This window comes from Peromyscus maniculatus, chromosome 22, assembly GCF_049852395.1.
Source record: "Peromyscus maniculatus bairdii isolate BWxNUB_F1_BW_parent chromosome 22, HU_Pman_BW_mat_3.1, whole genome shotgun sequence".
NCBI classification, from domain to species: Eukaryota; Metazoa; Chordata; class Mammalia; order Rodentia; family Cricetidae; genus Peromyscus; species Peromyscus maniculatus.
The window spans coordinates 38,787,926-38,801,855 of NC_134873.1; the positions used below are offsets into that span (position 1 = coordinate 38,787,926).

General features: G+C 39.2%; 1 protein-coding gene and 1 non-coding gene across 4 annotated transcripts in view; both read left to right on the forward strand.

Moving 5' to 3' along the window:
* Positions 1-29: 29 nt before the first annotated feature.
* Positions 30-13,930, forward strand: part of Znf512 (zinc finger protein 512) — a 44,544-nt gene continuing 30,643 nt past the window's right edge. For 2 of the 3 annotated variants that reach the window (XM_076559390.1, XM_076559391.1), the window contains exons 1-2: positions 30-215; positions 748-806. In XM_076559390.1, the coding sequence (XP_076415505.1) occupies positions 186-215; positions 748-806 (89 nt within the window). In that variant the 5' untranslated portion in view covers positions 30-185. The remainder of the gene's footprint in view (positions 216-747; positions 807-13,930) is intronic. The other variant, XM_076559392.1, reaches the window with a different exon arrangement.
* LOC143270328 (U6 spliceosomal RNA) lies at positions 5,813-5,915 on the forward strand. The gene has a single exon (XR_013047471.1). It is a non-coding gene; the product is annotated as a U6 spliceosomal RNA (small nuclear RNA).

Sequence of the window (13,930 nt, forward strand, 5' to 3'; positions counted from 1 at the left end):
CAGAAGAGGCGTCGTCACGTGACTTTCCCCGCTGCAGCCCCCCTCTGAATCTGCTAGGCGGAAGTAGATGTTCAGAACAGGGCTAGTCGCCGCCGAGACCACATCCGGGAGAGGCGAGGAGAGCGGAAGTGGCGTTGGTCTGGCCGGAGCCCTTGGGTGAAATTGTTAGGCGTGGAGGGGGAGTGATGTCTTCCAGACTCGGTGCAGTCACCGCCGTGAGTTTCTTGGTGTGACCATTATACTTTAGAGATAGAACTGTCGAGCCGCGAACACCAGGGCCCTTGCTTTTGTCCCGAACTCGGAGTTGGTTTTATCAGAGCCCATCGTAGGCCCCACCCTTTTATATCAGAGCCACTTGCCCCCCGTTTCTCCCCCATTTTTAGTTCTGCCTGTTCCCCGTGTCCTCGGACTCAGTTCCTCGCCAGATCGTAATTAGTTATCTTCCTCCAGCATCCCCAGTGCCTCCCGTTTCCTTTTCTTATTTTTTTTTCCCATCTCCGTTTTCGATCCTTCCTCTAGGATAGGGCTTTGAGAATGGGCAAAAATGAAAGCCCCGGTATTGTCAGCCCGCCTTCACACTGTGGAAATATAGCATGGCACACGTTTCCTAGGAAGCGTCACCCACCTTCCTTCCATTTGAAGGAGTTGCCCGTGAGAGTTTCCCGTCTAGGCACAAGGGGGAGTCATCTCTTTGTGGATGAGGTTCAGAGGTCCCTGGCACTCACTCGTGTGCTTGTGATTTGCTAGACCCCGGGACCCACAGCCTTTAAGCCACAGAGGAGCACCAGGATCGTGGGAGCTAAGAAGTAAGTGAGGTTTTCTGGGGACATTTTTGAAATTGTGTAGACAGTGCTGAGAAAGATGTTTTGTGTCTGCACTTTGGAGCATCACAGCCACCAGCCAGGTATGGTTTTGGGGCACTTTAGATGTGGCTAGTGCAACTGAAAAACCGAATTATAAATTTTATTTAAATTTAATTGACTTAAATTTCAGTAGCCATCTGTAGCTAGTGGCTCCTGGATTGGACAGTGCAGGTATAAACCTAGTGTGGCCTGCAGTAAAAATGCACATTATAGTAAAAGTGGAATATGTGATTCAGTTAGTGGTAGTCCTGCAACCCCCTCCTCCACATCAGATGTGTGCTCATAATTAATTTGACGAACTTGGGAGGGAAAATGAAAACAGCTGTAAGGAACCTTTATATTTTCAAGCTATTTAATTGTGGCACTGATTAATTATTTTGTGTAGTGAATGTGCTAAGTTTTCTATGGCTAATACGAAAGAAAAGATCCCTGTTCACCTTGGACCTCCCTGATGAATTCCTTCATTTAGATAACATTTCTTAAATGTCCGCTCTGTGGCAGCTGTGTAGTAGTTTGGCCATACAAGCATGGGAAACGGAACGAGCTAGGTAAGCATGGCAACACAGTCTAGTGTAATAGGAAAAAATCAGTTCTGAGGTTGGGTCTCACTATCTGGAAACTCACTGTGAAGCCTAGGCTGGCCTCTAACTTGCAACAGTCCTGCATCTGCCTCCTGAGTGAGTACATGCCTGTGCCACAACACACGTGTTTTTTGTTTGAGACAGGGTTTCACTCTGTGGCTCATGCTGATTAGAACTGACTATGTAGCCCAGAATAGGCCACTGGTAGACTGAGGTTTGAAACTCAAAGAATAATGTCATTAGCTAGCTAGGAGACTCAACCCTCCTGTCCCAAGAGAAGAGCGTTTGAACAGGTAAAAGAAGTTGATACTAACTAGTTCTGTATCATTGGCGTGGAGGATGGCAGGGGGTGGAGGGTATTTTAGGGACATCCTTTAGAGAAGTTAGCAGGAGCCAGGTCATGGGGCATTATGGCATGCTAAGGTGTTAGAATTGTAATTATCTTGAGGGGAAAGGTCACTTTTGAAGAGATGGATTGAAAGGTGAGTGGAGACTGGTACCAAGACAATTATAATAACCTAAGAAAGAAAATAAAGCATGGTGCATGATGGTAACCATTTTAGGGATATGTATGATGATTGGAGGGGAGAGGTAAGGGGGCGGGACATAGGGTGTCTCCAGGTCTCTGTCTTTGGCGACGGTTGGCTTTGGATTCATAAACCAGACAATTTTTGAACAAGAGGCAACATTAGCAAAATGAATGGATTTGGACTTCATTTGAAGAGTTGATCTAAAGTACAGACTTGAGAATTATCTTCTGTAAAAGGAATTGGAAACATGTTATTTTCCTCCACGAGATGAGTGTATTCATAAGCTCGTCTAGGGATTATGGTAAAAGCAGTGTTTCTTAGTGTGTACCCTGGTTTGCCTGGAGAAACTTGTTAACTAATATGAAGGTAAATGGGCCGCCCGCTCATCTCTTAACCGGGATTGGACTCATCGGGAGTACTTAAAAACCTTTTCCGATTTATTCATTTATTTGATGTGTTCATTGTTTTGCTCACATGGATGTCTGTGGAGGTCAGGTCATAGGATCTCCTGGAGCTGGAGTCATGGATGACTGTGATCACCATGTAGGTCCTGGGAATCAAATCTGGGTCCTCTGCACCACAAATGCTCTTAACCACTGAGTCCTGTCTCCAGCCCGGCCAGACTCAATCTGACTTAATCATCTTCTTAGAGATTGCAGAGTTTGAGAGCTGACGGTCTGCAGTGAGACCTGAAGAGAGGGTGAAAGCATGGGGAATACCAGTCTTTAAGATAAATAGACTAGGGAAGGATTGCAGACGATGCTGAGGTGAACCAGAATGCTTTTTTAAAAAATGAAAGCTAAATATTTGCACCTAAAAGAATAGGCTAGAGGCTCTTAAAAATGCTTACTCTAAAAAGAGTTGAAAATAGGCTAACTTGATCATTTGTGTGATTAGGAGCTGAGACTTGTTACACCAGTGATAAATTATAAAGTTGCTAATCATGATAGGCGTTGCATCATAACAAAGCATTTTCTTGTTTAGGGTTGTCATTTGTGAAAGTTTGAGATTAGTATCGTTTTTAATAAATAAAACTGCCTTGGGTTGGTAGACGGCACAAAATACTTTAGACGTGTTTCTGCTGAGTATTTTAAAAATAAGTAACCTAGGAAAGAGAGTTTCTGCCATCTTGACTTAATCCACCATATATTAATCATACTGATCCTGTGAACTACTGATTTTTCCATGCTTATGCTTATTCATGAGATAGAAGTTGGAGGTTTCTGGTCCTCTGTTGATAGTAAAACAATTCTCCACAAGATTTTTCTAACAGGAATCACATGGAATTTGTCTCTTAATGGTCTGTTGGTGATGTGAAGTCTTTATTGAATAGAGATTGCTCCTGTTGTTTGGAATGCTGAGTTTCACTCCTAGAGGTCTGTCAGTTCCCATTATTAAGGTATAATTGACATACAGTAGATGCATTTGCTTCATGTGTATACTATGAACAATTTTGATAAGAATTGAATTGATAAGAACACATCTATAAAACAGCAATCACAAGGACAGACATTTCTGTCTATCCCCCAGTTTTTCTATGTTTATGTTTAATTTTATGTGTGTGTTTTGCTTGCTCATATGTCTGTACTATGTGTGTGCCTGGTGCCTGCCAAGGCCAGAAGAGGGCATCAGATTCCTGGAACTGGAGTTACAGACGGTTGTGAGCTGCTATGTGGGTGCAGGAATTGAACCTGGGTCCTCTGCAAGAGCAGCCATTGCTCTTAACTGCTAAGACACCTCCCCAGTCCCTCCAAAGTTTTTTTGTTTCCTTTTTGTTTTTTTTTTTTTTTTGAGACAGGTTTTTTTTTTTTTTTCTATGTAGCCCTGGTTGTCCTGGAACTCACCCTGTAAACCAGGCTGGCCTCGAACTCACAGAGATCCACCTGCCTCTGCCTCCCAAGCGCTTGGTGTTAAAGGTGTGTGCCACCACTGCCCAGGTTTTTTTTTTTTTTTCTTTTACAATACAATTCAGTTCTATATATCAGCCAAGGATTCCCTTGTTCTCCCCCCTCCCGCCCCCCCCTTTAAGATTTATTTTTATTATTTTAAATTATGTTTATGCATTTGTATCTGTGTAGTGTTAGGCATGTGAGTGTTGTGTCCACAGAGGCCAGAGGGGTTGGATCTCCTGGAGCTGGAGTTACAGGCAGTTGTGAGCCTCCCAGTTTGTATGCTGGGAACTGAACTTGGGGCTTCTAGAAGAACAACAAATGCTATTAACTGCTGAGCCATCTTTCCAGCCCCTCCCCAAAGTTTCTTGTGTTCTTTTGCAGTCTCTTCCTCTCTTCACTCCTGTCCCTAGGCTATGGCCCTTTTGGGGGTCACATATCAGTTATCCTACATATCAGATATTTATATTACGGTTCTTTTTTTTTTTTTTTTTTTTTTTTTTTTTTTTTGGTTTTTCGAGACAGGGTTTCTCTGTGTAGCTTTGTGCCTTTCCTGGGACTCACTTGGTAGTCCAGGCTGGCCCCGAACTCACAGAGATCCGCCTGGCTCTGCCTCCCGAGTGCTGGAATTAAAGGCGTGCACCACCACCGCCCGGCGAAAAATGCTATTTCTTAACAGAACAATAATTTTGATGTGTAAATAGTTATTCATTGCCAAGTAGAATTCCATTACAGGTACATCACCATTTGTGTAGCCATCTACCTTTATGGAAATTTGGGTTGTTGGGTTATTTTTCATGTGAGGAATTACAGTAAAGTTGTATGAGATTCATGTGTCAACCTTGTGTAGACAAGTGTTTTCATTTCACTTGGTAAATATCTAAAATAGCATTTACCATCCTGTGTTGATTGGGTCATATGACAGCATTGTGTTTCATTTTTGTTATTTAAAAATTGTTTCCATACCACATATTTTGATCATACTTTCCCTTCCCTGACTCCTACCAGACCCTTCCCACTTCCGTCCCCACCCAACTTCATGTTCTCTCTTTCTCTTTCCCTCTCTAAGAAATAAGAAAATAGGAAAAACAACAAAAAGAATATGATCTGGCTTCCAAAGTAGTGTGTGTGTGTGTGTGTGTGTGTGTGTGTACATATTTGCTAATAGTTGCATGGGATGCTCCTGTGGTTAACTTTTATTATAAGTAACACCGAGCATCTTGCTCAGTATCCTTACTGACCACTTTATCTTTTTCTGTAAAGAATGCATTTATATTCTTCATTGTTAGTCTTTTTTTTCCCCCATTTTGGGTGCTAGAGATCAAACTCAGGCCTGAAGCATGCTAGGTAAGTGTTCCATCCACTGTACTACATCCTAGGCCTAATTTAAAAAAAAAAAAATCAAGATGTCTTATTTCTGATTTGTAGTGTATTTCTTCCCGGTTGTGGTTTGTTCTTTTCTTTTTTTTTTTTTAAGACAGGGTCTCACTATGTAGCCCTTGCTATCTTAGAACTCAAGATGTAGACCAGGCTGGCTTCAAATTCACAGAGACCCATCTGCCTCTGCCTCCCAAGTGCTATGATTAAAGGCGTGCGCCACCCACCATGCCTGGCTTTTTCATATTCCCAGTGGTGTTTTTTGAAGAACAAAAGTTTAAAATTCATCATTAAAAATTATTCCGTGTGTTGGGGTGGTTAGAAGGCTCAGCAGGTATCTTACCTGTCACCACCAAGCCTGACAACCTGAGTTCCAACCCCAGGACCTTCATGGAAGAAAGAGAATGGGCTCCTGAAAGGTGACCTCTGACCTTCAAAACACACATGCCTCCCCCCAAATAAATACAAAATATAATTTTTAAAAATTGGAGAAGGCCTTTTTAAAGTTAATTTTTGGACTACAACATTTATTTTTTAAATAAAATAAAATGATAAAAGATAAGAACTAGTGTGATTGCTTCGGCAGCAATATACTAAAATTGGAACATACAGAGAAGATTAGCATGGCCCCTGCTCAAGGATGACATGCAAATTCATGAAACGTTCCATATTTTTGGGCCCCAATCCTAATTCCTAAGTCTTGTGTGATTCTGGCACTCTAATAAAACCACTTTGCCCAGGAAAAAAAAAAAAAGAGCCCAAGAGAAGGCACAAGAAACAGACCCACTCGTTCACACACTCAGGAATCCCATAAAAACACTAAACAGGAAGCTGTAATGTATACACATAGGACCTGGGGTAGACCCACTCGTTCACACACTCAGGAATCCCATAACAACACTAAACAGGAAGCTGTAATGTATACACAGAGGACCTGGGGTGGACCCACTCGTTCACACACTCAGGAATCCCATAACAATACTAAACAGGAAGCCAAAATGTATACACAGAGGACCTGGGGTGGACCCACTCGTTCACACACTCAGGAATCCCATAACAACACTAAACAGGAAGCTGTTCCAAATGACAGTGATCTTTGCTGTTCCAAATGACAGTGTCCTTTGCTGTGGCAGACCTTTTCAGTTTCATGAGGTCCCAGTTACTAATTGTTGTTCTTAGTGCCTGCACTATCGATGTTCTGTTCAGGAAGTTGTCTCTTGTGTCAATGAGTTCAAGGCTATTCTCCACTTTCTCTTCTGTTAGGTTCAGTGTACCTGGTTTTATGTTGAGGTCTTTGCTCCATTTGGAGTTGAGTTTTGTGCGGGGTGATAAATATGGAATCTAGTTGGACTGTTCTACATGCAGCCATCCAGTTTGACCAGCACCATTTGTTGAAGATGCCGTCTGTTTTCCCAGTGTGTATTTCTGGCGTCTTCATCAAAAATCAGGTGTCCATAGGTGTGTGGATTTGTGTTTGGGTCTTCAATTAGATTCCATTAATCAACAAGTCTGTTTTTTTGTTATCATGCTGTTTTTCTTACTATAGTTCTATAGACTTGAAATTGGGGATGCTGATACCTCCAGCAGTTCTTTTATTATTCAGGATTGTTTTACTATTCTAGTTTTTTTTTTTGTCTGTGTGTGTGTGTGTGTGTGTGTGTGTGTGTGTGTGTGTGTGTGTGTTTCCATATGGAGCTGAAAATTGTGCTTTCAAAATTTGTGAAGAATTGTATTAGAATTTTGAATCTGTAGATTGCTTTTAGTAGGGTGGCCATTTTTACTCTGTTAATCCTACTGATCCATGAGCATGAGAGATCTTTCCATCTGCTGATACCTTCTTTAATGTCTTAAAAGTTTTTATCATGCAAGTCTTTCACTTGTGTAGTTAGAGTTACCCCAAGATATTTTATATTATTTGAGGCTATTGTGAAAGGTGTTGTTTCAGTCTGTTCGACATTTGTATATAGAACGACTACTGATTTTTGTGATTTATTTTGTATCTAGCTACTGTGCTGAAAGTGTTTATCAGCTGTAGGAGCTTCCTGGTAGAATATTTAGGTTCACTGATGTATACTATCATATCATCTGCAAATAAAAATACTTTGACTTCTTCCTTTCCAGTTTGTATCTTCTTGATCTCCTTCAGTTGTCTTATTGCTCTAGCTGAGACTTCAAGTACTATATTGAATAAGTGTGGAGAGAGTGGACAGCCTTGTCTTGTTCCTGATTTTAGTGAAATTACTTTGAGTTTCTGTCCATTTAAGTTGATGTTGGCTCTAGAGTTGCTGTAAACTGGCTTATTGTGCTGAGGTATGTCTCTTGTATCACTCATCTCTCCAGGACTTTTATCACGAAGGGTGTTGTATTTTTGTGAAAGGCCTTTCCTGCATTTCATGAGATGATCATGTGGTTTTTGTCTTTCAGTTTGTTTATATGGTGGATTACATTTATTAATTTATGTTTGTTAAATCATCGCTGCATCTCTGGGATGAAGCCTACTTGATCATGGTGAATGATCTTTTTAATGTATTCTTCAATTCAGTTTGCAAGTATTTTATTAAATATTTTTGCATCATGTAAGGGAAATTGGTTTGTAATTCTCTTTTTGTGTTGGGTCTTTATGTGGTTTGAATATCAGGATAACTGTGGCCTTGTAAAATGAATTGGGCAATGTTCCTTCTGTTTCTATTTTTGGAATAATTTGAGGAATATTAACTCTTCTTTGAAAATCTGATAGAATTCTGCACTAAAATCATCAGGCCCTGGGCTTCTTTTGGTTGGGAGTCTTTTAATTACTGCTTCTATTTCAGTAGGGTTTATAAGTCTGTTTAAATTGCTTATCTGATCTTGATTTAACTTTGGTAAGTGGTAGTATTGAGAAAATTGTCCATTTCTTTTAGATTTTCCAGTTTGGTGGAGTACAGGTTTTTAAAGTCTGTCTATATGATTCTCTGAATTTCCTCAGGGTCTGTTATTTTGTCCCCTTTTTCATTTATAATTTTGTTAATTTGGATATTCTCTCTCTGCCTTTTAGTTAATTTGGATAAAGGTTTGTCAATCTTACTGATTTTCTCAAAGAACCAACTCTTTGTTTCATTGATTCTTTGTATCATTTTTGTTTCTATTTTATTGATTTCAGCCCTGAGTTCAATTATTTCTTATTGCCTACTCCTTTTGGATGTGATTTCTTCTTTTTGTTCTAGAGCTTTTGGGCTTGCTGTTAAGTTACTATTATGAGACCCTTACTTTTTTATTTTTTATTTTATCTCACCACTTAGTGCTACACTTACCTCTCAGAACTGCCTTCATTGTGTATCATAACTTTGGGGATGTTGTGTATTCATTTTCATTTTCATTGTATTCTAGAAAGTCTTTAATTTCTTTCTTGACCCATTTTTCATTTAGTAGTGAGTAGTTGAGTTTCCATGAGTTTAAAGCTTTCTGTCGTTTCTGTTGATATCCAGCTCTAATCTGTGGTGGTCAGAAAGGATGCAAGAGGTTATCTCAGCTGTCTTGTCTCTGTTGAGACTTACTATGTGCCCGAGTATGTAGTTAGTTTTGGAGAAAGTTAGCCGGGCAGTCGTGGTGCATGCCTTTAATTCCAGCACTCGGGAGGCAGAGCCAGGCGGATCTTTGTGAGTTCGAGGCCAGCCTGGTCTACAATAACTTTCAAGGATTAGCAATTTGCATTGCATTGCTAAATGAACAGTTTAGGTGCAATACCTTGGACAAGATTAGAAATATATGTAAAATATTTTCTAACAAAATCAACCTCAAATTTGTATCAATATATATAATTTGTAGACAATATACAAAAATCCAATCCAATGTAAAATATTTAAAACTAGTAGTTGCCTTTTAAAAGTAGATTCAATGATCTACTTTTTTATTTTAACATGTCTATATCCTCGCTTTATTTTCAGTGTTCCTCAGATTCCTTAGCCTTCATTTTCTATTAACCAATGTCTCTCCGCAGCTGTTGTTCTTTTTCTTTAGCATTGAGAAAATTCAAAGTTAATAGAGCATTATGTAATCTATTTCTGGGGGTTTTTGTTACCCCTTTCTGTTTATTTAGCATATCCTTTAGAGTTTGATTTGATCTTTCTATGACTGCTTGACCTGTAGGATTATGTGGTATACCTGTAATATGCTTTATATTGTAATAAGCAAAAAAAAAAAACTGTTTCATTTTAACAGAGACATATACTGGAGCAATGTCAGTTTTAATTTGTACAGGTATACCCATGATGGCCATAACTTCTAGCAAATGTGTGATTACAGAATCAGCTTTTTCAGAACTCAAAGCAGTTGCCCATTGAAATCCTGAATAAGTATCAATGGTATGGTGTACATATTTCAATTTTCCAAATTCTGCAAAGTGAAACACATCCATCTGCCAGATTTCATTCCTCTGAGTACCCTTTGGGTTACATCCTGCTGATAGTGGAGTTTGATTGTAAAAAGAACAAGTAGGGCATTTCCTTATCATTTCCTTGGCTTGTTTCCAGGTTATGGAAAAATCTTTTTTTAAACCCTTACTATTGAATGATGTTTTTTATGAAATTCTGAGGCCTCCAGCACATTTCCTATCAATAATTTATCAATCTCATCATTACCTTGTGCTAGAGAGGCTGGCAGACTCGTATGGGATCAGATGTGAGTTATATATAAGGAATGTTTCCTATTCCTGATTATATCTTGTAACTAAAAAAATAACGAAGTTAATTTTGACTCATCAGGGATAAATTCTGCAGTCTCGATGTGTAAGACCACTCTTTCAGCATACTGAAAGTCAATAACTATGTTGAGAGGTTCCATAAAATCCATTAATACCATCAGAATAGCATATAATCCCAATTTTTGAACCAAATTATAAGGACTTTGAACCACTTTACATAAATTCTCTGATTTGTAACCAGCCTTTCCTTGTTTGTTTGTGTTTATATAAAATGTAGGGGCTCCAGATATTGGTGTTTCCAGTACAATGTGAGGCAAGAGCCAGTTAGCTCTCTTTATAAGTTTAATTCTATCACTTTTGGGATATTTGTTGTTAATCTCTCTCAAAAAATTACTGCAAGCTCTTTGCCAAGGTTTACTTTCTGCTCATAATTTTTCAATGTCCTGTTTAGTTAAAGGTATGGCAATTTCTGCTGGGTCTATTCCTGCTAATTGACAAAGTCTCAATTTTCCTTTTAAAATAACGTCAGAGATCTTTTCCACATAAGTTTTTAATTTTTTACTCTCTTTATTTGGTAGAAATATCCATTCCAATATAATATCTTCCCTCTACATTAGAATTCCTGTAGGAGAATGCTTAGAGGGTACAATAACCAAAATACAATCAAGCTTTGGATCCACATGATCCACATGTGCATCCTGTATTTTCTTTTCCACCAAGGCCAATTCTCTCAGCTTCAGCTGATAATTCTCTTGGATTATTTAAGTCCTTATCACCCTCTAAGGTTTTGAACAAATTACTCAGTTCATCATTTTTTACCCTAATAGCAGTCCATAGACTCAAAATGCCTCTGAATAATCTTTGAAAGCCATTATGAGTCTGTAATTGATCTCTCCTAATTTGCACCTTTTGGGGTCTAATTTTTTGTAGACCTATTTTATATCCTAAATAATTAATAGAATCTCCTCTTGGTATCTTTTCAGGAGCAATTTGTAATTCCCAACAAGGCAAAATTTTTCTTTACTTTTTTTTTTTTTTTTTTTTTTTTGGTTTTTTGAGACAGGGTTTCTCTGTGTAGCTTTGCCCCTTTCCTGGATCTCGCTCTGTAGACCAGGCTGGCCTCGAACTCACAAAGATCCACCTACCTCTGCCTCCTGAGTGCTGAGATTAAAGGCATGTGCCACCACCACCTGGCTTCTTTACTTCTTCAAACATTCTTTTTAAAGTATCTGCATTTAAATCAGCTAGTAAAATATCATCCATGTAATGATACATTATAGATTTAGTAAATTGTTTATGTATTACTTCCAAGGGCTGGTGTACAAAATATTGGCACAGGGTTGGGCTATTTAACATTTCCTGTGCGAGAACCTTCCATTGATATCTCTTGACTGACTGGGAATTATTATAAGTAGGTACTGTGAAGGCAAAGTTTTCTCTGTCTTTCTCTTGTAAGGGTATTGAGAAGAAACAGTCTTTTAAATCAATTACTATAAGAGGCCATCCTTTAGGTAACAGAGAAGGCAAAGGAATTCCAGATTGTAGAGAAGCCATTGGCTGAATTATCTTGTTAATTGCACTTAGATCTGTTACCATTCTCCACTTACCAGATTTCTTTTTATAACAAAAATAGGAGAATTCCAAGGGCTGGTTGATTCTTCAATATGCTGAGCATTTAACTGCTCTTGTACCAGCTGTTCTAAGACCTGTAGTTTCTCTGTTGTTAAAAGACATTGCTGAACCCATACAGACTTGTCTGTTAGCCATTTTAAAGGTAGGGCTTTTGGTGTCTTTGAAAGATCAACAGCTGTTGTACCCTGTTCTTGTATAATCTGGATGGTTGGTGACTGTTATTTATAATACCTTCTAATATTTTTCTCAGAAATGTGTTAGTTTATGGTTTGTTTCTGAGACTGGAGGAATGTTAATCTCGGTATTTCATTGTTGTAATAAATAAGGACCCCATAGATTCATAGATATATTAGCCACATATGGCTTTAATTTTCCTCTCTGTCCTGGCCATATACATTCGACCCGTCTTGCACTCTGTTTCACTTGAGATAATGTTCCAATCCCTAACAGCTGAACATATACCTCCTGAAGAGGTCAGTTTGGATGCTAAGATTCTGGTGCAATTTTGTAACATCCGCACCTGTGTCTAAAAAACTTTCAATGAGAACATCATTTATTCATATTTTTAATTTTGGACTTTGTTCATTTATAGAAGTTTGCCAAAAAATTTGCTTTATGTTTTCTCCTGAACTTTTGTTCTGTCTTCTATATCTGTTCTATCACCCCGAGGAGTATGGTTTTTTACAATAGGTTTTGGTTATTTAATTGCTCTGAGAAAGGGTTTCTTCTACAATGGCAGGAAAGGACTGAACTGGATTTGCCATGGGGTCCTGCGAGAGGCCCCTCATGGAGTTTCCTGATGGCAAAGGAAAAGTATTACCTTGACTGTCCCTTGTTGATCTACATTTGTTAGTCCAGTGTTTACCCTTACCATACTTTCTACATAATCCAGAAGGGAGGGACGTTCTGTTGCTATCGTTCCTTGAAAAAACATTGTTTCGCCGGGCGTCGGTGGCGCACGCCTTTAATCCCAGCACTTGGGAGGCAGAGCCAGGCGGATCTCTGTGAGTTCGAGGCCAGCCTGGGCTACCAAGTGAGCTCCAGGAAAGGCGCAAAGCACACAGGGAAACCCTGTCTCGAAAAACCAAAAAAAAAAAAAACAAAAAAAAAAACAAAAAAAAACAAAAAAACAAAAAAACAAAAAAAAAAAAAAAAAAAAAAGAAAAAACATTGTTTCTAGGAATGCCCTGTTTATAGTTCCTTTTAGGTGACATTGTTTACCACAACTAAAGCATCAGGCATTATTATTTTTCTTCAGACCTCTGGAAGTCACCTCTCCTATCCAAGTATCATTATGGTTATTTCTCACAGAGCAGATCTACTGAAGACAGATTCTTACTTTTTCTTCATCTGAAGAAATATCACTGTAGGAACTTCTCACTGAAGCTAGAATTCTGAGTTGACAAATCTCCTTCAAGATTTTAAAAGCAGCATTGCATGGCCCTGATTTCCTTGGTTTCTCTTGAGCATCCATGATCCTGAGTCACCTCCCTGTACTGTAAACCATTACCTTTCTGGAGGTATGCTCAGCTTCCTTCCTTCTTCCTTCCTTCCTCCCTTCCTTCTTCCCTCCTTCCTTCTTTCCTTCTTTCTTTCTTTCTTTCTTTCTTTCTTTCTTTCTTTCAAAGACTTTGTCTTTAATAGTTTCATTAAAGATGTACATAGCTATGTTTTTCTTTGAGTGATCTGTTAAGCTTCTTAAGTCTTTCAATTTATGTTTGTCAACAACTTTAGGGGGCTTTTAACCAATTTTTATTTTTTCCAAATGTGTTTTTCTTTGTGTGCGTGCGTGCGTGCGTGCGTGTACGTGCGTGTGTGTGTGTGTGTGTGTGTGTGTGTGTGTGTGTGTGTGTACGCATGCGTGCGTGCGGTGTCTTTGTGCATGCAGGAGTGTGTGTAAGCCAGAGGCTGATGTTGATTGTCTTCCTCAATTACTCTCCCCCTTATTTTTTTTTAAATGTTGCATGCCAGTGGTGGCACACACCTTTAATCTCAGCACTCTCTGAGTTTGAGGCCAGCCTGGTCTACAGAAGGAGTTCTGGGACAGTGAGGACTACACAGAGAAACCCTGTCTTGAGTGGGGCAGGGGAGACTCAGGGGGAGGAGGACATCTGCAGAGAAGACGGAGCTGTTAAAAGCACTTGTTGCTCTTAGCAGAGGACCTGGGTTCAATTCCCAGCATGCCATGGTGGCTCACAGCCATCTGTAACTCCAGTTGCAGGGGATCTGAAGCCCTCTGCTGACTCATATAGGTGCCATGAATACATCACTGCACATACATACATGCAGGCAAAACAGTCAGACACATAAAATAAAAACCTAGAAAATTTGTTGACTTTTTATTTTATTTATTTATTTATTTATTTATTTATTTATTTAT